A 27,680-nucleotide genomic window follows, 5' to 3' on the forward strand; every position below is an offset into this window, starting at 1 on the left:
CTCATCTTGGCCACTGTTATCGGACTCTAGAATGGACCCAGCACAATAAGATGGACTTTTGACCTCACAATCTCCCTCGTTGTGATCTCGTTTACCTGCTCTGCTCTCTCTCTGTGGCCTTTACACTTCATTCTGCGTTGTTATTGGCTTACCTTGTTCTACCTCAATAACTTGGCGAGCTGGAGAGACGTCTCTACAAAGGAGGTGTAAGACACTCCTTCCCTCCGCTAGCCTGCAGGTCACCCTTGGGCAAGGTGTAGCACCTGCTTAGCCCCCGATCAGGGTCACGTGAAGCCATGGGAGCAGGTGGTGGATGGTCGTATGAGCAGCCAGTGCAGATCACAAGTCCTGGTTATGCGACCACTGACACCAGGCAGACAATCTCTGAAGAGTATTGATAATGGCTGGGCTCACCCGTCTTGTAAAGACACTGCCCAGAAGAAGGCAAAAACACTTCTGTTGGAAAATTTGCCAAGAACAGTCATGGTCAAGACCACAATTGCCCACGTCCTATGACACAGCACATAATGATGACAATGACCTCGATACACTGTGTAATGATCTGATGTGTAGGAACTGTATGCAAGGCGAGCTTTTCACTGTATTTTGGTACATGTGACAATAATAAACCGATATCTCTGTAACTGTATCACTCCATTCTGCATTCCGTTATTGCTTTTCCCTTCGTACAACTCCAATGTACTTGAACATGCCATTACCCTGTATGGATAGCATGCCATACAAAGCTTTTAATTGTATCCTGCTCTAGGTGAGAATAGCGAGACAATCACAATTATAAACGTAATTATAATATCTGCTTGCGAGTGCTCTGTATTCCTGTAATCCCTGCCTGTTCTGGAAGATGGGTGTGAAATGGGATCTCTGCTTCCACTGTGACCCCTGGCAGCTGCCACTCTCTGTGTGAAATACATCTCCTTTAAACTTAACCCTCTCACTAGGGCTTTGCCCTCCAATATTTGACATTGCCACTCTGGGGAGGAGGATTCGACTGCCTGCCACGCCCATGCCTTCTCCTGTGGAGCACATTAAAGCCTTTAGCGTCCTGTTCGGTGCAGTCACTTCAAGCCAATCATGGATTGGGGTTCACTAAGCAGTCCGTATGTTCTTTCTTCCTTTGAGTGTCCTGGAACTCCTCCAGCATCCCAAAGACGACCGGGTTGGGGCTAGTGAGCAGAGGGCGTGCTATGTTGCTGCTGGAAGCGTACCCTCGGACTGTGCTGTCATTGACACAAATGACACATTCTACCTATGTTTCGATGCGCGTGTGATAAATAAAGCTAATCTTTAATCTCTTTAAATTTACCCCTCTCTCCTTAAAGCTTTGCTCTTTGATATTTGACAGCTTCCACCCTAGGGAGGAAGATTTTGACTGTCTGCACTATCTATGTCTCGCTCGCAGACGATGCCTTCCTGCTGTCCTTGCCAACGTGAATTTGAAAAGCATAGCGTATAAACACAAGAGATTCTGGAGACATTGGAAATCTGAAGCGACGCTGGAGGAACTCAGCAGGCCAAGCTGCGGCTGTCGAATTGAATAAATAGTCCACATTTAGCTGGGACTGAAATTCACCCATCACCTGCCCCCCCCACTCCCTATCACTTTATTCTGACTTTGGACCCCTTTCTTTTCAGTCGTGATGAAGGGTCTGATGCACCATCAATAACTCTCGGAGACGTGAGGCGAGATATCGGCTTTTATTGGCTGGAAGAAAGAACAAGCAGCAATTGACCACCATACTACATCCTGGAGACTGAGGCTGGGGCTGTGTCTCCAATCGCCTTTATACCGGGGTCCGTGGGAGGAGCCACAAGAGCAGTCAGCAGTCCAGACAGGTATATGTAGTTCACCACAGGGTCTTGACATAAAATTTCAACCATCTATCACCCTCTGTAGACGCTGCCTGACCTGCTGAGTTCCTCCGGTATTTTGCGTGTGTTGCTCTGGATTTCCAGCATCTGCAGAGTTATAGAGCACTACAGCACAGAAGCAGGCCTTTCGCTCCATTCAGTCCATGCCGATCCATTTTTCTGCCTATCCCATCTACCTGCACCTGGAACATAGCCCCCAATACCTCTCCATCCTTGTACCTATCCAAATATCTCTTAAATAGTTAAATGCTGCAATCAAACCCACATCCATCAACTACACCGGCAGCTCGTTCCACACTCGCACCACCCTCTGAGTGAAGAAGTTACCCTCCAGATTCCACTTAGATATTCCACCTTTCACCTGAAACCTATAACCTCTCGTTCTAGTCGCACCCAAACTCAGAAGGAAAAGCTTGCTTGCATTGCCCTGTTTATACCCCTCACTATTCTATATACCAATTAGACAAGCACATGATCAGGCCATTCAGCCCATTGACTCTGTTCCACCATTCAGTCATGGCTGATTTAATACCCCTCTCAACCCTGTTCTCCTGCTTCCTCCCCATAACATTTGACGCCCTGACTAACCAAGAACCTATTAACCTCCATTTTAAATATACCCAATAGCGGCCTCCAGGACTGCCAGTGGCAACAGATTCCACAGGCTCACCACCTTCTGGCTAAAGAAATTCCTCCGTGATGGATTGGCAGAACAGACTCGATGGGCTGAATGGCCTAATTCAGCTCCTACATCTTATGGTCTATTACCACCAAGCTTCACGTTTCAACCGCCTTCCCCCTTACCTGCCAACTTGTACTCCTCCGCCTTTCCTCATCTTCTTATTCTGGCTTCTGCCCCGGTCCTGATGAAGGGACAACTGTTTATCCCTCTCCATAGACGCTGCCTGACCTGATGAGTTCCTCCAGCATTTGTGTGTGGTACTCATTCTCCCTACAATCCTTTTGTTTCCCCTCCACCCCCACCAATTCTCTCACTCACCTATACAATATCGTGGTGGGGAGGTTTGCTAAGGCTTTTGGGGAGAGTTTAATCTAGAATTGCTGGGGGATGGGAACCAAACTGAAGAGATGGGGGAAGGGGCGGTTGGCTCACATATAAAGCTTGGAGACATATAAAGTGTGAGAGGGAGGATAGGTAGGTGATAGAGAAGGGATGCAGTCAGACTGATGGTTTGAGATGTGTCTATTTTAATGCAAGGAGTATCATGAACAAAGCGGATGAGCTTAGAGCGTGGATCAGTACTTGGAGCTGTGATGTTGTGGCCATTACAGAGACTTGGATGGCTCAGGGGCAGGAATGGTTACTTAGAGTGCCAGGCTTTAGATGTTCCAGAAAGGACAGGAAGGGAGGCAAAAGAGGTGGGGGTGTGGCACTGCTGATCAGAGATAGTGTCACGGCTGCAGAAAAGGAGGAAGTCACGGAGAGGTTGTCTACTGAGTCTCTGTGGGTGGAGATTAGTAACAGGAAGGGATCAATAACTCTTCTGGGTGTTTTTATAGACTTTCCAATTGTAAAGGGGACATCGAGGAGCAGATAGGGAGACAGATTCTGGAAAGGTGTAATAATAACAGGGTTGTCAAGGTGGGAGATTTTAATTTTCCCAATATTGATTGACATCTCCCTAGAGCAAGGGGTTTAAATGGGGTGGAGTTTGTTAGGTGAGTTCAGGAAGGTTTCTTGACACAATATGTAGATAAGCCTACAAGAAGAGAGGCTGTACTTGATCTGGTATTGGGAAATGAACCTGGTCAGGTGTCAGGTGTCAGGTGTCTCAGTGGGAGAGCATTTTGGAGATAGTGATCACAATTCTATCTCCTTTACCATAGCATTGGAGGGGACAGACAAGTTAGGAAAGCATTTAATTGGAGTAAGGGGAAATACAGTTTGAAGCTATCAGGCAGGAAATTGGAAGCATAAATTGTGAGCAGATGTTCTCAGGGAAATATACGGAAGAAACGTGGCAAGTGTTCTGGGGATATTTGCGTGGCGTTCTGCACAGGTATGTTCCAATGAGACAGGGAAAGGATGGTAGGGTAGAAGATCCATGGTGTACAAAGGCTGTTGTAAATCTAGTCAAGAAGAAAAGAAAAGCTTATGAAAAGTTCAAAAAACTAGGTAATGATTGAGATCTAGAAGACTATAAGGCTAGCAGGAAGGAGCTTAAGAATGAAATTAGGAGAGCCAGAAGGGGCCATGAGAAGGCCTTGGTGGACAGGATTAAGGAAAACCCCAAGGCATTCTACAAGTATGTGAAGAGCAAGAGGATAAGACATGAGAGAATAGGACCTATCAAGTGTGACAGTGGGAACGTGTGTATGGAACCGGAGGAAATAGCAGAGGTACTTAATGAATACTTTGCTTCAGTATTCACTACGGAAAAGGATTTTGGCAATTGTAGGGATGACTTACAGTGGATTGAAAAGCTTGAGCATATAGACATTAAGAAAGATTGCTGGAGCTTTTGGAAAGCATCAAGTTGGATAAGTCTCCGGGACCAGATGAGATATACCCCAGGCTACTGTGAGAGGTGAGGGAAGAGATTGCTGAGGCTCTGGCGATGATCTTTGCATCATCAATGGGGATGGGGGAAGTTCCGGAGGATTGGAAGGTTGCAGATGTTGTTACTTTATTCAAGAAAGGGAGTACAGATAGCCCAGGAAATTATAGACCAATGAGTTTTACTTCAGTGATTGGTAAGTTGTTGGAAAAGATCCTGAGAGGCAGGATTTATGAACATTTGGAGAGGCATAATATGATTAGGAAGCTAGCATGGATTTGTCAAAGGCAAGTCATGCATTACAAGCCTGATAAATTTTTCTGAGGATGTGACTAAACACATTGATGCAGGAAGAGCAGTAGATGTAGTGTATATGGATTTCAGCAAGGCATTTGATAAGGTACCCCATGCAAGGCTTATTGAGAAAGTAAGGAGGCATGGGATCCAAGGGGACATTGCTTTGTGGATCCAGAACTGGCTTGCTCACAGAAGGCAAAGAGTGGTTGTAGACGGGTCACATTCTGCATGGAGGTCGGCCGCTAGTGGTGTGCCTCAGGGATCTGTTCTAGGACCCTTATTTTTCATGATTTTTATAAATGACCTGGATGAGGAAGTGGAGGGATGGGTTAGTAAGTTTGCTGATGATACAAAGGTTGGAGGTGTTGTGGATAGTGTGGAGGGATGCCAGAGGGTACAGCGGGACATTGACAGGATGCAAAACTGGGCTGAGAACTGGCAGATGGAGTTCAACCCAGATAAGTGTGAGGTGGTTCATTTCGGTAGGTCAAATATGATGGCAGAATATAGTATTAATGATAAGACTCTTGGAGGATCAGAGGGATCTTGGGGTCCGAGTCCATAGGACACTCAAAGCTGCTGTGCAGGTTGACTCTGTGGTTAAGAAGGCATACAGTGCGTTGGCCTTCATCAATTGTGGGATTGCGTTCAAGTGTCGAGAGGTAACGTTGCAGCTATATAGGACCCTGGTCAGACCCCACTTGGAGTACTGTGCTCAGTTCTGGTCGCCTCACTACAGGAAGGACGTGGAAACCATAGAAAGGGTGCAGAGGAGATGTACAAGGACGTTGCCTGGATTGGGGAGCATGCCTTATGAGAATACGTTGAGTGAACTCGGCCTTTTGTCCTTGGAGCAACAGAGGATGAGAGGTGACCTTATAGAGGTGTATAAGATGATGAGAGGCATTGATTGTGTGGATAGTCAGAGGCTTTTTCCCAGGGCTGAAATGGCTAGCACGAGAGGGCACAGTTTTAAGATGCTTGGAAGTAGGTACAGAGGAGCTGTCAGGGGTAAGTTTTTTTACATGGGGAGTGGTGAGTGCGTGGAATGGGCTGCCGGCAACGGTGGTGGAGGCGGATATGATAGGGTCTTTTAAGAGACTCCTGGACAGGTACATGGAGCTCAGAAAAATCAAGCACTATGTGTAACCCAAGGTCATTTCTAAAGCAAGTACACGTTTAGCACAACATTGTGGGCCGAAGGGCCTGTATTGTGCTGTAGGTTTTCCATGCTTCTATGCTTCACATTGGAGGCAATTTACAACCGCCGATTAACCCCTGACCTACACGTCTTTTTTTGTATGTTATTGTCAGCGGGCGCCACACTTTCTCTGTAACTGTAACACTTTGTTCTGAATTCTGTTATTGTTTTCAATCTGTCCGAATTTGACCCATATCCCTTGGTTAATGGTAAGGTTCATGGCATGGAAAAGGTTGGGAGCCCAGCTCTAAACCATTCCTATCTGTGTACCTGTCTTAGTGCCTTTTAATTGTCATTATTCTAGCTGCCTTAACCAATTCCTCTGGCAGCTCATTCCATTTACCGACCCCCTCTGGGTGAAGAAAGCTGGCTGGTGGCGTAATGACATCAGCGCCGGACTTTGGAGCGAAGACTCCCACGTTCGAATCCAGCCGACTCCCTCGCATGCTTTCCATCCGTGCTGGGTTGAGCGTCGAGCTAGCAACCTAGCCTTGTAAAATCAAGAAAGCCTGCTAAAGAAAACTCCATCACGACGGGGTCCCGATGACTCCGCTCGGAGTTAAGGGCTTTCTTCTTCTTCTGGGTGAAGAAGTTGCTCTCTAGTACCCTATTGGATCTCTCACCTCTCACCTTAAGCTATACCTTCGATTTCTTCATTTCCCCCAACCCTGTGTGAAAGACTGTGTACATTTGCCCTATCCATCATTAACTCTGTCGGCCTCTACGGGAGCTGCTGAGGGTTGGGCTTCTAGATTTCTCAAGCACCCGTATTTACTAATTGTTGTCTTTTGCCCTGTGCTTTCTGTTTAATCTTGTCAGGTTAATTGTGACTGCCACGGGTTTTCTGCATTCTGTGATGCTTTAACGTGAACTCCCGCATCACGGGGTCCTTGTTTTGAGAATGATTTGTCTCACGGTGTCACTCAGTAATGTTCTGTCAGAATTCCTATATATAAACTCCTGTTTCCTTCTCTATGTGGGAGCCTGCCGTCCCTCCACACCCGGGTTCCATTGCTGCCAGTGCTCACTGTGACAGAGCCTGCCGTCCCTCCGCACCCGGGTTCCATTGCTGCCAGTGCTCACTGTGACAGAGTCTGCCGTCCCTCCGTACCCGGGTTCCATTGTTGCCAGTGCTCACTGTGACAGAGTCTGTCGTCCCTCCGTACCCGGGTTCCATTGTTGCCAGTGCTCACTGTGACAGAGTCTGCCGTCCCTCCGTACCCGGGTTCCATTGCTGCCAGTGCTCACTGTGACAGAGTCTGCCGTCCCTCCGTACCCGGGTTCCATTGCTGCCAGTGCTCACTGTGACAGAGTCTGCCGTCCCTCCGCACCCGGGTTCCATTGCTGCCAGTGCTCACTGTGACAGAGCCTGCCGACCCTCTGCACCCGGGTTCCATTGCTGCCAGTGCTCACTGTGACAGAGTCTGCCGTCCCTCCGTACCCGGGTTCCATTGCTGCCAGCGCTCACTGTGACAGAGTCTGCCGTCCCTCCGCACCCGGGTTCCATTGCTGCCAGTGCTCACTGTGACAGAGTCTGCCGTCCCTCCGTACCCGGGTTCCATTGCTGCCAGTGCTCACTGTGACAGAGTCTGCCGTCCCTCCGCACCCGGGTTCCATTGTTGCCAGTGCTCACTGTGACAGAGTCTGTCGTCCCTCCACACCTGGGTTCAGTGCTCACTACCTACACCTATCGTCATTGTGTACACCTCTGTAGGGTCACTCCTACGCTCTAGAGAATAAGGTGCTGGCCTGTTCTATCCTCTCACTATGAATGGGTCCCTTGAGTCCTGTGATTTAGTGTCAAGCTTCTGGTCTGGTGAAGTGGCCTAGGATACTAAAACTGTTGTAAAATTGAAGTTATTCACCCTGAAATTATTTGGTTCCTATGTGCCAGCTGATTTCTTGAATCATTTTATGAACACTGTTCGCTGTCATAATATTATAAGATATAGGAGCGGAATTAGACCATTTGTCCCTTTGACTCTACTCTACCCTTTAATCATTGCTGATTTCCTTTCCATCAATTGTCAGCATCAGCCACAGGGTTCGATTGTGACCACCGGTGCTGTCTGTGTTAAATCTGCACTCCCTCCCTTTGACCTTGTGGGTTTCCTCCCTTGTCCCAAATGTGTGTGGGTTAGTAGGTGATGGACTGAAGGGCCTTTCTTTGTGCTGTATGACTCTATAGGGAGCATTTAGATGTCTCGGCAAATCTGTATTATGGCATTTCTGGAAAGGGGGCTGAGGTTCAACAGGCCATTTGCCTGCTCCTGTGCCATAAAAGAGTGGAACAGAAATTGGCCATTTGGCCCATCAAGTCTGCTCTGCTATTCAATCATGGTTGAGCTTTTCTCCAACCCATTCTCCCGCGGTCCCTAAACCCCCTTACCAATCACGAACCTGTCAATCCCAAACTTAAATATACACCGTGATTTGGCCACCACACCCCTCCCTGGCAATGAATTTCACAGATTCACCACCCACTGCCTGAAGAAATTCCACACCCTAGTTCTAAAGTGAGGATCTTAAATCATCTGAGTCTGTGCCTTTCCCATGTCCACGTCCCTTATCATTTCCAGTTCAGGCCGGAATTCTGTGATGTGTGCTTACTTTTACTTCGTTATTTAGAGACACAGTGCAGAACAGGCCTTTCCGGCCTAACGAGCCACAATCCCAGCAACCCAAAGAGTTAACCCTAGCTTAATCACAGTACAGGGTGACAGGGTGGAGATACATCTCTACCAAAGGAGGTGTAAGGCACTCCTTCCCTCCGCTAGCCTGCAGGTCACCCTCGGGCAAGGTGTAGCACCTGCTTAGCCCCCGATCAGGGTCATGTGAAGCCATGGGAGCAGGTGGTGGACGGTCGTATGAGCAGCCGGTGCAGATCACAAGTCCTGGTTATGCGACCACTGACAACAGGCAGACAATCTCTGAAGAGTATTGATAATGGCTGGGGTCACCCGTCTTGTAAAGACACTGCCCAGAAGAAGGCAATGTCAAACCACTTCTGTAGAAAAATTTGCCAAGAACAATCACAGTCATGGAAAGACTATGATCGCCCACATCATACGACACGGCACATAATGATGATGACGATGATAGGATCAAAACTTACCAACCAGATTGTCTTTGGACTGTGGGAGGAAACCGGAGCAATACAAACCCCTTACAGGCAGTGGTGGGAATTGAACTTCAAACTCTGGAATGTTTCAAGCTGTAAAAGCGTTGTGCTAATCACTATGTTACCATGGCATGCGAGTTTGCTGGTTCCATGGTGAAATACTCACCTTTAACCCTTGACCTCTGACCTCTAACCTTTGCTCAGTCCCCAACTTCTCCTGAGTGAAGGTTGCCATAGCCCCACTGATGTCCTTCATGTGAGTTTCTCCTTTTATCTACATACTCAAAGCATAACACGAAGGTTGGTGTGAAAACAAACACCAGCTCCTGTTTAATACACAGCTTGTGGCCTGACATCACCCAGCAAGCATCAATAATGCAAATACAAACACGCTTAGAGCCAACCTCGCAACCAAATGCAAAACGCCAACGAAAGCAGTGGAACTGATTTATTCTCTCAGTGCCATAACTCTTTGAAGGACACAGTCATATTCCCCCCCACCTTTCCTTTCTAGTCCTGATGAAGGGGTCTTGGCCCAAAACGTCGACTGTTTATTCCTCTCCATTTATTCTCCCTGACCTGCTGACTTCCTCCAGCATCTGCAGAATCTCTTTTGTTTATCTAGCACATCCATATGGAACATTGGAGGCTGTGGGGTGACTTTATAGACAAGGGGCTCCCAAACTTTGTCATACCCTGGACCAATGCCACTAAACAAGGGGTCCATGGACCCTAGGTTGGGAACCTGTATTATAGAGATCTATAACATTATGAGGGGCATATACTGTACTGTACACTCAGTGGCCACTTTATTAGGGACCTCCTGTACCTAAAGAAGTGATCACTGAGTGCATGTTCATGGTCTTCTGCTGCTGTAGCTCATCCACTTCAGGGTTTGACGTGTTGTGCATTCAGAGATGGTCATCTGCACTCCACTGTTGTAACATGTGGTTATTTGAGTTACTGTCATCTTGAACCAGTCTGGCCATTCTCCTCTGACCTCTCTCATTAACAAAGCATTCCCCCGCAACCCCCCAGAACTGCCACTCACTGGATGTTTTTTGGTTTTCGTGCCATTCTCTGCAAACTCTCAAGACTCACAGGGGTTCCCAACCTGGAGTCCACGGACCCCTTGTCTAATGGTATTCATCATCATCATCAGGAGCCATGCCTGGTTTGAGCTTTGACTGCCATGGTCCACACACTCCTGTTTCAGGTCAAGTGGATCAGTTCATGGGTATCCATCTCCAGTTCTCTGGCTGCTGTCTCCATCATCATTTGTCTTTGTCTTCCTCTCACTTTCTTCCCGTCAAACGCACACTTGTCTAATGCCTCTCTTGATTTTTGTAAACTGACTCACTTCTCCATCTATTCTTACAGCGGCAGTTTGTCCCCAGTACAGATTTCTGATTAGGTGGAGGTCTTTCTCATCAAGATCTAGAGCTTCCTGTAATATTTCAAATAACTTATTGTGCTTCACTTTATCAAATGCTTCTGTGTAGTCGATAAAACAAACAAACAAAGCTTTTCGCACTTGAATAGATTGTTCTGATAGTATCATTAACGTCAATATTGCATTTCTTGTACCTTTGTCTTTCACAAAACCACATTGCTCTTTACCTATTTCAGCTTGTATCTTACTTTTAGCTCTTGTCAATAAAATTCTTTGAAGTATCTTGGTGATATGACTCATTAAACTTATGATCCTATGTAATCCACATTCTATTACTCCAGGTGTCTTAGGAAGAGTGATAAATACTGACGTTTTCATCCCTTCTGGTATTATTCCAGTCTCATAAATGTCATTGATTAAATCAGTAAGTTTTCCAATTCCATAATCTTCAAGGGTGATAATTTGTTCTATTACTAATTCATCAGGACCCGCTGCCTTTCCTTTCTTCATCTCATTTATTGCTTTACGAACTTCAGATTTTAAAATACTTGGACTTTCAATGTTCTTCTTAGTTTCTGGTTTTCCGCCTCAATTGTCTTCAAACAATTCCTGAATATACTCAGTCCATCTGTTCATAATCTCATCTTTTTCCATGATAATGGTACCGTCCTTTGCTTTCAAACATCCACCTGAAGAACAGAGGAGCTTTTTACCAGTGGTATTCTTGATTTGCTGATGTATCCTGTAATAGGGATTCTTTCTAGTTGCTCACATTCCTGGTTTAACCATTCTTCTTCGGCTTTTTGACATGAGCTTTTAACTTTTTTATCTAAGGACTTATATTCTATAGGATTTGCTTCCATTAGATTTTTGATTTCATCTGTCATCCATTTATTCTTTGTGCTTTTTTCTTTTTTAGGAATCACTGACTTTGCTGATTCTACCAAGGCATCCTTCAGAGATTCACCTTGCACCATTCTACCCATTTCTCGCCTCTTTCATTTCTTTCCCCTAGTCCAAATTGTCCTATGGTATTTCCATCAGCACCTTCTCCTACTTTAGCGTTTCGATCTCCCATGACAATAACAATATCTTGAGATTTGCATCCATTCTTTGCTTGTTCAAACTCTTCATAGAATTTATCTATATCCTCATTTGTTCCAACTGCCGTTGGTGCATATACCTGTATAATTGCTAAATCAAATGGTTGTCCTCGGAATCTTACAAGGAGCACTCTTTCTGATACTGCTCAATGTCCTGAAACACTTTTTGCCATGTTTTCATCCCTAAGAATTCCTACGCCATTAGTATGGGATGTTCCACAAGAATAAATTAGTGTTTTATTTCTAATCTGACATGTTCCAGCACCTGTCCAACGAACTTTGCTAATTCCCATGATGTTCGTCTTTAGTCTTTCCATTTCATATATCACATTGTCCAATCTTCCTGCTTGATATAGGGTTCTTACACTCCAAGTGGCAATAATTTTCTTTTGTGTTACTTGAATTTTATGAGTAGTAGTTTGATGATGGTTGGGGATCCCCTGCTGCCCAGAAACAACCCCCCCGAGCGAAGCATCTTCAGAATTGTCTTGAAGATCCTCTTGACGCTGTTGTTGTGCAATACACTTCCTGAGTTTGACCATGGTTTTCTTAGCAAATAGATTCTAGGAAACCTAGTATTTAGCAACAGTGGTTTGCTATTGCCTTCCTTTGGGCAAACTGAAGAAATCGCTATTTCTCTTCCCAAATGTTCATCCGCCTGTACTATAGCCATTGTCATTTGAGGTACTATCTCATCCACCTTCTCCGTCATAAGTTCAGTTACTGAACCTGCTGGATCTGCCGTTGGCCTTCGCTCTTATCCTGAGCAGGAACCCTTGCTGGTGCTATCGTTCCAGGTCAGAGCGGCCCTGGGAGCAATGAATGACTAAGGGGTAACTCCACTTTCCCTAAAGCTCTGAAAGTCCCCAATTAGAGCCTCATCATCGATTGAGTTCAGAGTCATACCCAGGACTGGTATTGTCCATATCATAAATAAGGTTGGGAACCCCTGATCTGGAGACTGTTGTGCATGAACATCCCAGGAGATCAGCAGTTTCTGAGATACTCAAACCACCCCATCTGGCACCAACAATCATTCCACAGTCAAAGTCACTTAGATCACATTCCTTCCCCATTCTGATATTTAGTCTGAACAAAACTGAACCTCTCGAGCAACACACGCAAAATGCTGGAGGAACCCAACAGTCCAGGTAGCATCTAGGAAAAGAGTACTGTTGTTATTTTGGGCTGAAACCCTTTGGAAGGACTGGTGGGTTTCCTCTTGACCATGCCTGCATCGAGTTGCTGCCGCATGTCTGGCTGATTAGATATTTGTATTAACGAGCTCGTGTACAGGTGTACCGAATAAAGTGGCCACTGAGTGTAGCGGACACATAGTCATTTTCCCAGGGGAGGGAAATCTAGAATTAAAAAGCACGGCTTTATTGTGAGGAGGAAAGAAAGTCAAAGGAGATCTGAGGTGTAAGGTTTTTGCGCGGAGGGTGGTGCTTATCTGGAACGAGCTGCCAGAGGAGGTGGCAGAGGCAGATTCAGTTAAGTAATTCCAGGGGCATTTGGAGAGGTACTTAGGGAAGGTGTACAGAGATACAGGTTTAATTCAGGAACATCTCAGAGCCGCTGATAGGCATCGGTGTCAGTACGGGTGTGACGCAGCACGGTAGCGTAGCAGCTAACATGACACTTCACAGATCAGGGTTCGATTCCCACTGCTGTCCGTAAGGAGTTTGTATGCTCTCCCCATGACTGTGTGGGTTTCCTCCACAGTCCAATGACCTACGGGTTCAGCTGAGTGTGTTGTGGGCATGCGATGTCACACCTCGAGCATGGCCACACTTGTGGCCAGTCTTTGGACTGTGTTGGCTTCAGGGCTTCGACGTACGTAATGTAGCGTTTTGCTACAAGTGGGAAATGAGGAATGTACATGTGACAAATAGATCCAATCTAATCTCAGGTGGGCTAGAACTGTCCATTTCTGTAACACAGGAGTCTCTGCAGACACGAGGAAACCTGCAGATGCTGGAAATTCAAGCAACACGCACAAAATGCTGGTGGAACACAGCAGGCCAGGCAGCGTCTATAGGAAGAAGCACTGTCGACGTTTCGGGCCGAGACCCTTCGTCAGGACTGCAGATGCTGGAAATCTTGAGCAACTCACGCAAGATGCTGGAGAAACTCAGCAAAACAGGCAACATCTCCACTAGGACTAGAATGTTTCTTCTGGTGCCCTTCCTCCTTCCCTTTCTCCACGCCCACTATCCTCTCCTATCAGATTCCTCCTTCTTCAGCACTTTACCTCTTCCACCTGTCACCTCCCAGCTTCTTACTTCGTCTCACCCACCTTCCCCTCTCCTGGTTTCACCTATCACTTGCAGCTCACATTCCCTCCCCTCCTCCCCCACTTCTTACTCTGCCTCCTTCCCCCTTCCTTCTCAGTCCCGATGAAGGGCCCCGGCCCGAAACGTCGACGGTGTGTTCTCCTCCAGTGATGCTGCCTGACCTGCTGAGTGCTGTGTATTTAATATTTCAGTAATACAGTATTGTAAATATATTGTTGTTTAAGCATTCTTGTTCGTTTAAATAATTCACTACAGTTTATATGTAAAAATACGTGAACTGCATATGCCTTGACCCAGGTGATATGAAACCCCGTGCCTTCCTTTGAGTTAGTTTAACGTTCTGAAGTCACAAAACATACCACTGAGTTCATTCAGCATGTGGTGAGTGGAGGCCATTCCTGGGCTGCTCAGTTCTAGGATTTCTTTAGCGGAAATAAACTTTATTTGCAAAAATAAACCACGCAGTGCCTTTCCATTCCATTCATAGACATTGTGTTAAATTCCATTTTCTCCTTTCCTATTACGATTATTTCCTTTTATGCCATTGCATTCTGTTGCAGCCGCAAAGTTAGCAAATCTTATGACGTGCTGGTGATATTAAACTGGATTCCGATTCATAAAAGCAATAGGACAGCTGCACTTGTGTGCCCCCACCCCCCGGGTAGGTCACTACTACAGTAATTCAGGGGTTTCCTCGCTCAATTCAGCCCCTCCAATTCTATAGCCAATCTCCCCCGATGCTGTTGGAGGGTGGTGCCGGAGTCCTGGGTGTTGGGAAAGGTTTAGTTACCGTGGTTTGTGGATCGGACTCTGTAGTTCACGTTCCGATGTGTTTCTGGTCTCTGGCCACTCCTTTTTCTGTTGCCGTTTTGGGTGATTTTGAACGGGTTGGCCGTAGATAATGACCACCAAACTGAATATGCCTGGACTCTTTTGATACTCTGCTTTATATTCTGTGTTTCTTGCTCATTTTTTTTTGTTGTCGTTTGCACGTGGAGGTGCTTTTAATGTTGCTTCTTTGTTTTAGACAATAGACAATAGGTGCAGGAGTAGGCCATTCGGCCCTTCGAGCCAGCACCGCCATTCACTGTGATCATGGCTGATCATCCACAATCAGTACCCCGTCACTGCCTTCTCCCCATATCCCTTGACCCAGCTATCTTTAAGAGCTCTATCTAACTCTTCCTTGAAAGCATCCAGAGAACTGGCCTCCACTGCCTTCTGAGGCAGAGCATTCCATAGATCCACAGCTCTCCTTGTGCCTGTCTGTGAGGAAGATGAATCTCAGGGTTATTTACTGCATACGTACTTTGATACTATGAATCTTTGAAGTGTAGTCAGCTCGCTGAGACCTGACAGAGAGATTTACAAGACTGCAGGTTGTGCCCAATACCTCGTCTTACACTGAAGGAGAGGGAAAAGAGACCTTGTGTCTAGTACCTTGTCTTACACTGAAGGGGAGGCAAAGGTTTTTCAGAGAATTATTCTCGGTTTTATTTATTTAGAGATGCAGTACGGAACTGTCCCTTCCAGCCCGACGTCCTGCACCACTCTGAGCCTAATCGCAGGATAGTTTACGATGAACAATTAACCCTTTAACAGGTATGTGTGCTTACTGCAGGAGGAAACCGGAGCGTGCAGAGGAATCCCATGTCTTCCACTAGGAGTACGTTCAAACTGCTTACAGGTGGCACCGGAGTTGATCTGGGAACTCCAGCATGCCCCGAGCTGCTACAGAATCGCGCTGGCCATTACGCTGCCGTGTTTCATCCAGGGACGAGGAATTGCAGCTGGAAGTATTGATCGGAGAAGCTGGAATTACCCTCCTGAGAGAAGGGGGAGTTTGCAGGAGGCTTGGAAATTGTGAGGAGTTTTGTGAGAATAATTAGAGGTGTTGATGGTTAAACTGAGGACGCCGTTTTACATCAGTTGTCGAGGTCAGTGGTGAAAGCGGAGAGGCAGTAAACGAAAAGTGAGAGCAACACACACAAAATGCTGGAGGAGCTCAGCAGAACAGGCAGCGTCTGTGGAGGGGAATAAACAGTCGACATTTTGGGCCGAGACCCTTCATCAGGACTGGAAAGGAAGGGGGAAGAAGCCAGAGTAAGAGGATTGGAGGGAGGGGGAGGCATACCAGCTGGCAGGTGAGAGGTGAGACCAGGTTAGTGCGGGGGGGAGGGAATGAGATGAGAAGATGGGCGGTGATAGGTGGAAAAGGGAAAGGCTGAAGAAGAACCTGATGCTTAGACTTTTATTGTGACCCTCAGCAACAAGATTTCCCCAGCCTTTATTGTCAGATCCTGTGGGAGACACAGAAGCCAAGATGTGCGAGCTCACATGAATGACAGGGCAATCTTCGATAAAATATACCCAGCCTGCACAGACTTTGCAACATTAACAACAAAGAATATGCAAGAGACCACAGATATTTTTTAAAAGTTAAGTATTTGTTTTACCAGTCAGGGTTGTTAGACTTGAGCTGGACGCCAAACCTGGAAAACCAGTGGACCACTCTTAGTCTGACCTCTACCCTTTGACCTGTTTGGCATGGGTGACCCTACCAAGAGCCAAAGCGTAAACCCCTGGCTCCAGCCAACACAGCTCTTCGGGTCATTGAGGCACACAAGCCTCAAAACCCTATGACAAGACTGTGGTCCTTTTGGAGGATCATGGTACATATGCGTCACCAAATACAATCCTGAGATTGTTTTCTTGTGGGCATGCACACAATAGAACACAATAGAATCAATTATACCGCACCCAGTAGGAAGGACAAACAACCAATGTGCCAGAGACAACAACTGTGCAAATATAAAAAGAATAATGAATAAATAAATAAGCAATAAATATCGAGAACATGAGATGAAGAGTCCTTGAAAGTGAGTCCATAGGTTGTGGGAACAGTTCAGTGATGGAGCAAGTGAAGTCGAGTGAAGTTCTCCCCCTCTGGATCGAGTCTGATGGTTGAGGGGTAATAACTGCTGCTGAAACTGATGGTGTGGGGCCTAAGGCTCCCATACCTCCTGCCTGAAGTTAGCGAGAACTGTGAATGTCGCATAACGCAGCAGAGCAAGTGGGGTAGCAGTGTAGTGTAGTGGTTAACACACCCGCTTCTGACAGAGCCAGCTGTAAGATCAAGGTTCGATTCCTGCCGTTGACTGTAAGGAATATTACGTGAAATCCTCGTGACCGTGTGGGTTTTGCATGGGTGCTCAGGTTTCCTGCCACGCCGTAAAGACGTACAGGTTAGAGTTGGTACGTTGTGGACGTGCTATGTTGATACTGGAAGTGTGGGTGCCCCCAGCGCAATCCTTGCTGACTTGATTGGACACAAATGACGCATTTCACTGTATAGTTCGATATACTTGCAACCAATCCAGCTAATCCCTCTTTAAAATTTCATGACACACGTCAGTGATAATAAACCTGATTCTGATTCTCATTAAATCCTCTCCCATGATCATACAACGTGGCACATGATGCTGATGAGAGACAGCCTGTCCTGTCTCTCTCGACTGCCCTCGGTGGCAGACAGTCTAAGCGCTGTGGCATCACACACCTACATTTGGTGGCACGGCCTGTAAGGAGTTTTACGTTCTCCCCATGACGGTGCGAGTTTCCTCCGGGTGCTCCAGTTTCCTCCCACAGTCCAAAGACGTACCAGTTGATGTGTTAATTGGTGATTGTAAATTGTCCTGTGATTAGGCGAGGGTTAAACTGGGGGGTTGCTGGGCAGGAAGGGCCTGCCCCGTCTGTATCTCAATCAAATATCCTACCTGTTCCGTGTGGAATTGCCCGACTGAGGATCCACTTCATCAGGCAGCACTCCATCACAGCTTTCCTGGCGATTTCAGGCCTTTGCCAGGCCGCGGGGCTTTTCTTCAGCACGGGTTCTTCCATTGTGGCGGAGTGTCCAAGATGGCTGCCCTCTGACCTGCGATTGGCGGCACAAACAGTCCGTGTTATTGCAACCCAGCGCCACCCCTTACCTGCTTTTAATCAAACATCTGGATTAAGATAGGTGGCCACAGGTAAATCCTGCCCGCTGCGGCGGACAGAGCGAGGGTGCTCGCTGAAGCAGTGCTCTAATCCACGTCGGGTCTCGCGATGTAGAGGAAGCAGCTCCAGGAGCACCAGGTGACCCCGAGCGAAGTGTTGCCTCGCCTGGATGGACTGCTTGGGCACTGAGCGGTGGGGAGGGAGGAGGTGAAGAGTGCTCCGGCCTGAACTCTCATTCCCGATTCAGGACCTTGGCCCGAAGCTTTGACGTTGGGGGGGGGGGGGGGAAATGGACGTTTGATGCTTAGGGCAGACTGGAATGGACCTCTCTCCACAGAGGCTGCCTGACCCGCTGAGCACCTCCTCCAGTTTTTCACTCAGGATTTCAGCATCTGCATTCTCTTGAGCCACAGGGGTTCCGATCGAGCTCCTGAGGCTGAAAAGCAGAATCTGCTCCCGTGCACATTTGGGAACCGTGAACCCGTTACCAGGAAACGTAGGAGCAGGAGTAGACCAGTCAGCCCTTCTAACCCATTCTAGCATTCGTATGATCATGACTGATCTTATAGTAATAAGAGGCGTACATGAGGGGGATGGAGAACGATCTTTACCCCAACGTTACCTGTAAGGAGTTTGTACAGGGAGTTTGTTTCTCCCTGTGATCACGTGGGTTTCCTCCGGGTGCTCGGGTTTCCGCCCACAGACCAAAGACGTATCGGTTGGTGGGTTAATTGGTCACTGTAAATTATTCAGTGATTAGGCTAGGATTAAATCAGGGGTTGCGGGGCGGCGCAGTTCAAAGGACTGGAAGGCCTAATCCACACCGTATCTCAATCAATCGATCAATCAGATCAAAACCAGAGGGGATAGGTGAGAGGGAAGAGACTTTAAAGGGACCCGAGGGGCGATTTTTTCATGCAGAGGGTGCTGAGTAGTTGGAAGTGTTTGAGACAGGTACAGTACAACAGTTTCATTTAAGAAGCCCTTTGATCATTAGTGCTTCGTCAGACACCTCCGCTTCATCTCCAAAAGCAGAGTTTCCTGCTGGCCAACCATTCCCATTCCCATTCCCATTCCCATTCCCACTCCCATTCCCACTCCCACTCCCACTCCCATTCCCATTCCCATTCCCACTCCCAGTCCCATTCCCATTCTCACTCCCATTCCCATTCCCATTCCCACTCCCATTCCCATTCCCATTCCCACTCCCATTCCCATTACCACTCCCACTCCCATTCCCACTCCCATTCCCATTCCCATTCCCATTCCCACTCCCACTCCCACTCCCATTCCCATTCCCATTCCCACTCCCATTCCCATTCCCACTCCCACTCCCATTCCCATTCCCACTCCCATTCCCATTCCCATTCCCATTCCCACTCCCACTCCCACTCCCATTCCCATTCCCACTCCCATTCCCACTCCCATTTCCATTCCCATTCCCACTCCCATTCCCATTCCCATTCCCATTCCCATTCCCACTCCCACTCCCATTCCCATTCCCATTCCCACTCCCATTCCCACTCCCATTCCCATTCCCATTCCCACTCCCATTCCCACTCCCATTCCCACTCCGACATGTCGCTCCACGGTCTCCTCCTTTGTTGCGGTGACTCCACCCTCAGGATTGAGGAACAACACCTTATATTCCGTCTGGGTAGCCTCCAACCTGACGGCATGAGTATTGATTTCTCCTTTCAGGTGAAAGAAACCCTCTCCTGCCCCTCTTCCACTATTCCCCACTCTTGCCTCTTACTTCTTCTCCTCACCTGCCTTCCCTTTCTCCGATGGTCCACTCTCCTCTCCTATCAGATTCCCTCTTCTCCAGCCCTTGACCTTTCCCACCCACCTGACTTCACCCATCGCCTTCCCGCTATCCTCCCTCCCCTCCCCCCAACATTGTTATTCTGGCACCTTCCGGCTTCCTGTCCGGTCCTGATGACGGGTCTCAACCTGAAACATCGACTGTTTATTCATTTGCGTAGATGCAGCCTGGCCTGCTGAGTTTCTCCAGCGTTTCGTGTGAGTGGCTTTGGAGAGTTGCAGAGCCCTTCATTTCGAATCACCCTACTTTTCCCCCTCCCCTTCAAACCCCCAAACCCCCACCCCGTCTAATGGCTCCCCTTACCTGCTGCCACAAAGAATGAAATTCCACACCTTGTAAGTGATAATGAATCTGCTTCTGAATTTCACTGTAAAACTACTCCAGCACTGGGGAGTGAGGCCTAGTGTCTAGGAGCTGAGAGCTCTCTGCCCCACCTCCCCGTCCCCTTTCAATGCTCACCTGTGGCTGGTGTCTGACGTCGGCTGGTCACTGCTGGGGAGGTGGGGGACCAGTGTTACTCCGGGTAGGAGTAGCACTAGAGAGGGGTGAAGAGAGGGGAGAGAGGCAGGCTTGAGAGGACACAGAGGATTCTGAGGGAGAGAGGTAGAGTGGGTGTAGAGAGCAAAGTGGGGATGAGAGGCAGAGTAAGAAGAGAATTGAGGGGGAAAGGATGAGAGGGAGAGGGAGATGGGAGAAAGAGAGGGGTTGAGAGAGGGAGAGAGTAGGACACGGAGAAAGGGGAGAGAGAGAGGGAGAGAGGGAGAAGGAGGGGGAGAGGGAGAGAGTGACAGAGAGAGAGGCAAAGATAGACAGAGGCAGAGAGAGAGGGGGAGAGAGACAGAGAGAGGCAAAGACAGTGAGACAGAGAGAGATAAAATGCTGTTGGGAGGGAGGACTGATTCTGCATCACAGTATTTAAGTTCCGGAAGATGGGATAGGAGGGATTGGAGAATTCTTCATGAACACGACAAGCAGGAGCTTCTCCCGTTGGGAATAAATCTAAATTTAGAACAGAGGGCTTGCTGCTCTGCCAGGCTGGAAACGTGGACGGCCTGTGAAGCAGGAAGCCGCTGACACTGACACTGACAGATATTTCTCCGCAGGAAGGGGTAGTGTTGAGCGAACGGTGATGTTGTTGTCCCAACCGATCACGACAGAGCGGAAATTCTTACCCGACAATGAGTCCTGGGTCCTGCTTCACACCGATCCCCAGAGAGCAGCCTCAGTAATCCTGATGCCAGCCTCTGCCTGTGACTCTGTGTCACCGGTCTGCATCACGGTGTCAGTCAGCTGTAACAGGGGGCAGTCAGAAGCTCAAAAAAAGAAATAGGAGGCCATTCAGTCCAACATGCCGGTGATAGCCCTCAGGAAGTGTTGCCCACTCATTCTCACTGCAAAACTATAGACCCTGAAAATTACCCCAAACAAACCGATGGAGGAACCTGGTGGCATCGGACAGCATCCGTGGAGGCGGAGGGACGGTGGAGACTCAGCATCAGGCCTGAAGGTCGAGAGTGAAAGTGGGGTGGCGGTGTTGAGAGGTGAGGGGGTCGGGTTGAGGAAGGAGCAGGTGAGAGATAGGTGGATCCAGGTGGGCAGAGGTCTGCCTGGAGTCAGCAGAGAGAGAGAGAGAGAGAGAGAGAGACAGAGAGAGTGCGTGTCAGAGAGAGGGGAAAATAGAGTGAGAGGGAGAGAGTGAAAGACAGAGAGGGGGAGAGAGGGAGAGAGAGAGGGAGAGGGAGAGTGTGAGAGCGTGTAAGAGAGAGAAAGGAAGGGAGGGAGAGAGAGAGAGAGAGAGAGAGAGAGAGAGAGAGAGAGAGAGAGAGGAGAGAGAGAGAGAGAGAGAGAGAGAGAGAGAGAGAGAGAGAGAGAGAGAGAGAGAGAGGAAAGGTTTTTTAAGGGTGGTGGTGGTAGCAAAGACTGACACTTAAGAAGCTGCTGAAGAAGTACTTGAATCACCGAGGTGTAGAAGGCCGTGGACCTATTGCAGTTAAGTGGAGTCAGTGTAGGTAGATACAGCATGTGCAGGATGGGCCGAAGGGCCTAATTCTATGCTGTGCAGCTCTCTAGGCAGCACGGTAGTGTAGCGGTTAGTGCAACACTCTCATAGCTCGGGGTGTCGGCGTTCAGAGTTCAATTCCGGCGGCGTCAGCTGTGAGGAGTTTGCGCGCTCTCCCCATGATCATGTGGGTCTCCTCAAGGTGCTCCAGTTTCCTCTCACAGACCGTTAGTATGTTAATTGGTCATTGTAAATTGTCCTTTGATTAGGTGGGCAATCTCTAAATAAAATAATATAGATGACCAAGTGGTAATGGGACAATTAGGGAATTATGTTTGCTAAGTTTTGTATTGAGTTTGTAACTCACAAAATTTTGGGGGATCAACTGATGGGGAGTATTTTGGACTCCAAGACTGTCATAGAATATGCCCGGGCTCTTCTGATTTTGTGTGCCCTGTTGAGACGGTCTCTTTAAGGTGATTGTCAACGCAGTACTGCAGACTGTGCAGAAACCCCTGCCACGAATAGAAGACATTTTTGAATCTTTGGCAGGCTGAGAGAAGTTTTCAAAGTTTGACTCATCACAAGCCTATCTGCAAGTGGAGATTGAGGAGTCAAGCAGGAAGTTCCTCACAAGGGACTGTTCCAGTATAATCATCTCACCTTTGGTGTCTCATGAGTTCCAGCAAGGGCAATGGCCCAAGTGCTCCAAGACATCCCAGGAACACAATATTACCTTGACTGACATAATGTTACCTTGATGACATCATCGTGACTGGCCAGAACGATGACGTGCACCTCCAGAGCCTTGGTAAAGTGTTTACCAGGCTGAGTGACTATGGTCTGTGAGAGAAATGTGAGTTTTTCAAGAATGAAATCTCGTTTTGTGGACGTGTCACTGACGAGCGTGGCTTACGTAAGTTACAAGAGAAGACTGAAGCAGTGCTACGGGCTCTCAAACCAGAAAATGTGTCACACTACTTGTAAACCACTGCCACCGGTTTCTCCCAAACATTTGCCCTGAAGGAACCCTTGAAATAATTTTCAGGTCTCAGGGAACCCCTGCATAAAAATTATTGTATCTACAGATCCCAGTACCTCAGTGTGATCAGTAAGTTGTAGATATAATAATCCAAAAATAATTGTCAATGCTCTTTTGAGTAGAGATTAAATTTTTTGGCTCACCTTTCTTGAAATTAATCTCTTTCTTTCCCTTTCATAAATTTTAAAACCTCAGAAGGCAAACATAGTAAATTTCCCAATTCTGAGTCAAACCTGAGATAAGCACACACAGGGATTTCACCTTCAACTGAAATGAGACAATGTCTATCCTTGCCCTTGATGCTTGTTAAACAAGGAAAAGCTTGTAAGAAGTTGAAAACTGTAGCAAAATGTTCATTGCTTTCCCACGAATGGCAGGATACTCTTCTTTGACGGAAATCCAGAACTAGTCCGGGGGCAGGTCAGTAAATCTCATCTTGAATACATGATCGGAGTGCAGCTCCCAAAGTTCTTCCTCTTCTCTCAAAGTCAAGTTCTCAGGCTGAGCAGAAGATTCAGAGAAACAACTACGCTGAAAGCTTGTGAGGTCAGAAACATGCAGCTACGAGAAGTATGTTCAATACAGAAAATGGTGTTACCTGCATGTATTGTTGCGATGCAAAAGCTGCTGGAGAATTTGCTGGTGGGGAAAAGTGGAGTGATACTTGGAAACCTGACTTTCTAAAGCATCGTTTAGCAAGAACGTCACGTATGGATGATGCTGCTGCGTGAATGTTCTTCATTGCCCACTACAGGTCTGCTAAAGGTATCCATTCCGAGAAGTGCAGATGAATGAGAGTGAAAACAAACAAAAGCTAGAGAAAATCAAAGTTCTTATTGATAGCGTTTTGCTGGCTGTTAAAATGAATACTTCCATATGTAAAATCCAGTTGTCACTGGACAAAAAGTTGCACTACACAAGATTTTTATGCTTACAGGTCATTACAAATTGGAGGGGACGTTGTCTGGGGGGCAGTTCAAGAAGTTATAAAAATTACTAAAATATAATAGTAATTAAAATATTAATATAGTAATTAAATTATAATAGCTTACTAACCCGTACGTTTTTGAAACGTGGGAGGAAAGTGAAGCGGCCAGCAGAAACCCACATGGGCGCAGGGTGAACGTGGTTAAATCCATATTCTTCTAATTCTTTTCAAGAAGTTATAAAAATAATTTCCAGTGAACTTTTTCATTTACCTTTTAAGTGTTGAAAATTGTTTTAAATTCTAAACATTTTTTCAAGGTGCTTATAAACGATTGCACCTTGGCCCTGGAGGAATGCTGTTGCATTCATGTGTACTCATGTATGACAATTACAGTTGAACGATTGTTTGCTTTAGTGATGTGGAATGCTGCCGATATTTTTGGAACTTTTACATGCTTTCAACAGATGCAGTTAAGATGCGTTACATTTTTGAGATTTATTTTGAGGGTGGGGTCGTGTTTAAATCACCGCGTGCTATGCCCTGACGAGGATTGTGTCTGCAGCTGTAAGAAGTATAGCCAGTAGGCTGGGCAATTCTCACTGGGAAGGTTATTAAAGATAATGTTGGATTTCACGCCCCGGGTCATAATCGAACAGATACGTGACCTGAAGGAGCAAAATCAGTTCCCGGCTCTTCTTTGAGCCTAATGGTCCTGGGTGGAGAGTTCGCACGTTCTTCCTACGACCGCGTCAGCTGCTCCCAGAACTCTGGTTTCTCCCCCATCCCTAAGACATGCAGGTTCTCAAGCACCCATAGGTGCAGAATCGGGCCATTCGGCCCATCGAGTCTGCTCTGCCGTTCCATCATAGCTGATTTATTATCCCTCTCAATCCTATTTTCCTGCCTTCTCTCCATAGTCTTTGATGCCCTTACTAATCAAGAGCCTCTCAACCTCCCCTTTAAATATACCCAATGAGCTGGCCTCCACAGCCGTCTACGGCAATGAATTCCACAGATTCACCATCATCTGCCTATAGAAATTCCTCCTCATCTCATCGGAAGGAATTCCCTTCTATTCTGAGGCTATACCTTTTGGTCCTAGACTCTCCAACTATAGGAAACATCCTTTCCATGTCCACTCTGTCCAGGACTTTCAATATTTTGAAGGCTTCAGTGAAATCCCTCATTCTTCTAGTCTCCAGCGAGGACAGGCCCAGAGCCATCAAACACTCCTCGTACATTAACCATTTCATTCGTGGGATCATTCCCGAGAGCCTCCTCTGGTCCCTGCCAACACAACCTTTCTTAAACACCAGGTGCTGGAAATGCGGAGGAACACACACCTCCTTCGGCTGTCCATCGATTTCGATGCTGACTGTGCTGAGAGTTTAGTCTCTGCGGGCCCGTTTACGAGCCGCAAGACCAGCACTGGGTCGGCACTGTCTCCCATGTCAGTTGCAGTTGTGATTTGACTGGTCTAGCACCGAACGTCTGTGTTTCTTTTGTTGGAGGGAACACACACAAAATGAAGAGGAACTCAGCAGGTCAGGCCAAGTACAAAGTTCAAAGTTCAAAGTACATTCCTGATCAATGTATGCATGTACACTGTATACAGTCTTGAGATTCGTCTCCTTACAGGCAGCCGTGGAACAAAGGAACTCCAAACGCCCATTCAAAAGAAGAAGACTGTCAAACACTCAGTGTGCTGAGAAAAACAAAAGTAAGCAAATAATATTCGGAACCGAAGTTCACGAGAGTGAGTCCACAGCCACGAAGCCGGCCATCGCTGTAGCCGGTCCAGGAGCCTATTAGTTGCAGGCCACAGGCCCAGGTTAGCACAGAGACGAGTAAACCCCACAGAGCAGTGAGCTGAACCAGCCAATCCCTGACACCCTGACCTTTTCAATCTCGTTTGGCACTTAAACTTCCCAACCTCGGGCCGTTCCTCGTCGTCAGACACAAGCCCTGCTTTCAGAAGCTAGCATCTACAGCTGACATTGCGGGCCCAAAGCTGCTCACGGTATTCCAAACGCAGCCTGATCAATGCCTTATAGAGCACCATTAGCATCCCAATCGAAGTATTAATTATAGCTCCACAGGCAGTGTTTGGAATAGTGTGGTGGGACAGCAGTTATTGTTAGAGGACCAGCAATCTGTCAGAAGTGAGTTCCAATCCTGTCACAGTGGTAGCTGAAGTAGTTATATTAAATAAGCAAGTAAGTAGTTAATTAAATATATCTGCGAATAGAAGTACTTTAAGGTTAGATCCTGTTCTCTGAAGCCCTCCAGGGAAGGAGATCTACTATCCGGTCCATACGAGACCCCAGACTCCGTGTGGTCAAGTCTTCAGTTCTGAAGAGTGTGAAACGCCACTGACATCCGGACGTTGTGACATTTAGGAATTTGGAGGCTGGCTCAGTAGCACGGTTGTTAGCATAACTCTTCAAAGCAGCAGCAGTCGGAGATTGGGGTTCAGTACCCCCGCCGCCATCTGTAAGGAGTTTGTACATTCTCCCTGTGACCCTGTGGGTTTCCTCCTACCACCCAAAGATGTACGGGTCAGGGTTAGTGAGGCACGGGCACGCTATGCTGGTGCTGGAAGTGTGGTGACACTGGCGGGCTGCCCCCAGCACATCCTCGGACTGCGTTGGTTGTTGACGCAAACGATGCATTTCGCTCTATGTTTCAATGTCATGTACATGTGACAGATAAATCTCATCTTTATTAAAGCTTTGTCTTCATACCAGCCTTCCTTATCTTTGTTTCAGGCTCAAGTGTACGACCCTTAACTTGACTCCAGGACACTGAGTAGTTTCATGAGCCGTACGTCCCTCTGATCATTGCTGCAGTAACTAGGAGGAAGGAGAAGACAGAGGAGTGAGGATGAGAAGATGAATAAATCAGCCGTGACGGAGCAGCCCAGTTCTGCCAATGTGGAGCGGAGAGCAAGTTTGTAAATCTGACGGGAGCAAAGGACGTTGGAATGGCGAGGGTGGTGCGCCAAGGGAGGGCTGACAGAGAAGGAGTGCCATGGGTGGGGGCTGGCACGTGCGCAGACACACACCCAGCCCTGAGACACCAGACAAGGTCACTTGATTTCAAACAATTGCTTTATTGATCATTACAGAATGTCTGGTGCTTCCCGCTGCCTCCCCGTTCCCTTCCCCTTTTCCCAACCGTGATTCCCCTCTTCCTGTCCCTTTTCCCAACCGTGATTCCCCTCTTCCTGTTCCCCTTCCCACTCTCAGTCCACAGCAGAGACCCAGATCAGAATCAGGTTTATCATCACTCACGTATGCCATGAAATTTGTCTTCTGTTGGTGGCAACAGTACAGTGCAATAAAATTACTATAGAACTGTGAAAAAGTCTTAAACACCTTAGCAATAGGCCTCTGTTAGTCGCTAGACCATGGATTTGCACCTTGATTTCCAGGCGCAAGGTTTTTTTAATGGAAGACTGACAGTTGCCCAAGCTGCAAGTCTCCCCTCTCCATGCCACCGATATTGTCCAAGGGAAGCGCATTAGGACCCATACAGCTTGGCACTGGTGTCGTCACAGAGCAATGTGTGTGTGGTTCAGTGCCTTGCTCGAGGACACACACGCAGCCTCAGCCAAGGCTCGATCTAGCAACCTTCAGATCACGAGACAAACACCTTAACCACTTGGCCATGCGCCAACAGGCACAAACGGTACCTGTATGTCTTGTGGCCTTACGGTCAAATTAGTGAACAAAGGCAAATAAATCAAAAGTGAATTGGCCCGTCTCTCACTGATCGCTGCTACGTTCGGGGACTTCTGAAAGCAGATTGATGAAGAATGGAGTTCCAGCTGAATTTTTTTTCTCCAGAAGAAAGATGTTTACCGGAGCTGGAGGTGAGATACTAGAGGCAGGAAGAACAAGGCTCTCTCAAAGAGTCTGCAGGTGGGAGCAGGAAATGAGGTTAGTTTGAGGCATAAGACCATAAGAGATAGGAGCAGAATCAAGTCATGAGGCCCATCAAGTCTTTTCCACCATTCCACCATGGCTGATTTATTTTCCCTCTCAACCCTGTTTTCCCTTGATCC

At 47.4% G+C, this 27,680-nt stretch overlaps 1 protein-coding gene across 3 annotated transcripts in view; it reads right to left on the reverse strand.

Annotated features, from left to right (window-relative positions):
- The window catches only part of LOC140735692 (calsenilin-like), a 173,037-nt gene extending 149,216 nt beyond the window's left edge, over nucleotides 1-23,821 (reverse strand). The window contains exons 1-3 of one of the 3 annotated variants that reach the window (XM_073061066.1): nucleotides 23,743-23,821; nucleotides 20,818-20,935; nucleotides 17,598-17,755 (exon numbers count right to left, since the gene is read on the reverse strand). In XM_073061066.1, the coding sequence (XP_072917167.1) occupies nucleotides 17,598-17,721 (124 nt within the window). In that variant the 5' untranslated portion in view covers nucleotides 17,722-17,755; nucleotides 20,818-20,935; nucleotides 23,743-23,821. Of the gene's footprint in view, nucleotides 1-17,597; nucleotides 17,756-20,104; nucleotides 20,536-20,817; nucleotides 20,936-23,742 lie in introns of those variants that run through there. The other 2 variants (XM_073061076.1, XM_073061097.1) reach the window with 2 other exon arrangements.
- Nucleotides 23,822-27,680: the final 3,859 nt, after the last annotated feature.

This window comes from Hemitrygon akajei, chromosome 1 (genome assembly GCF_048418815.1).
Source record: "Hemitrygon akajei chromosome 1, sHemAka1.3, whole genome shotgun sequence".
Classification (NCBI taxonomy): Eukaryota; Metazoa; Chordata; class Chondrichthyes; order Myliobatiformes; family Dasyatidae; genus Hemitrygon; species Hemitrygon akajei.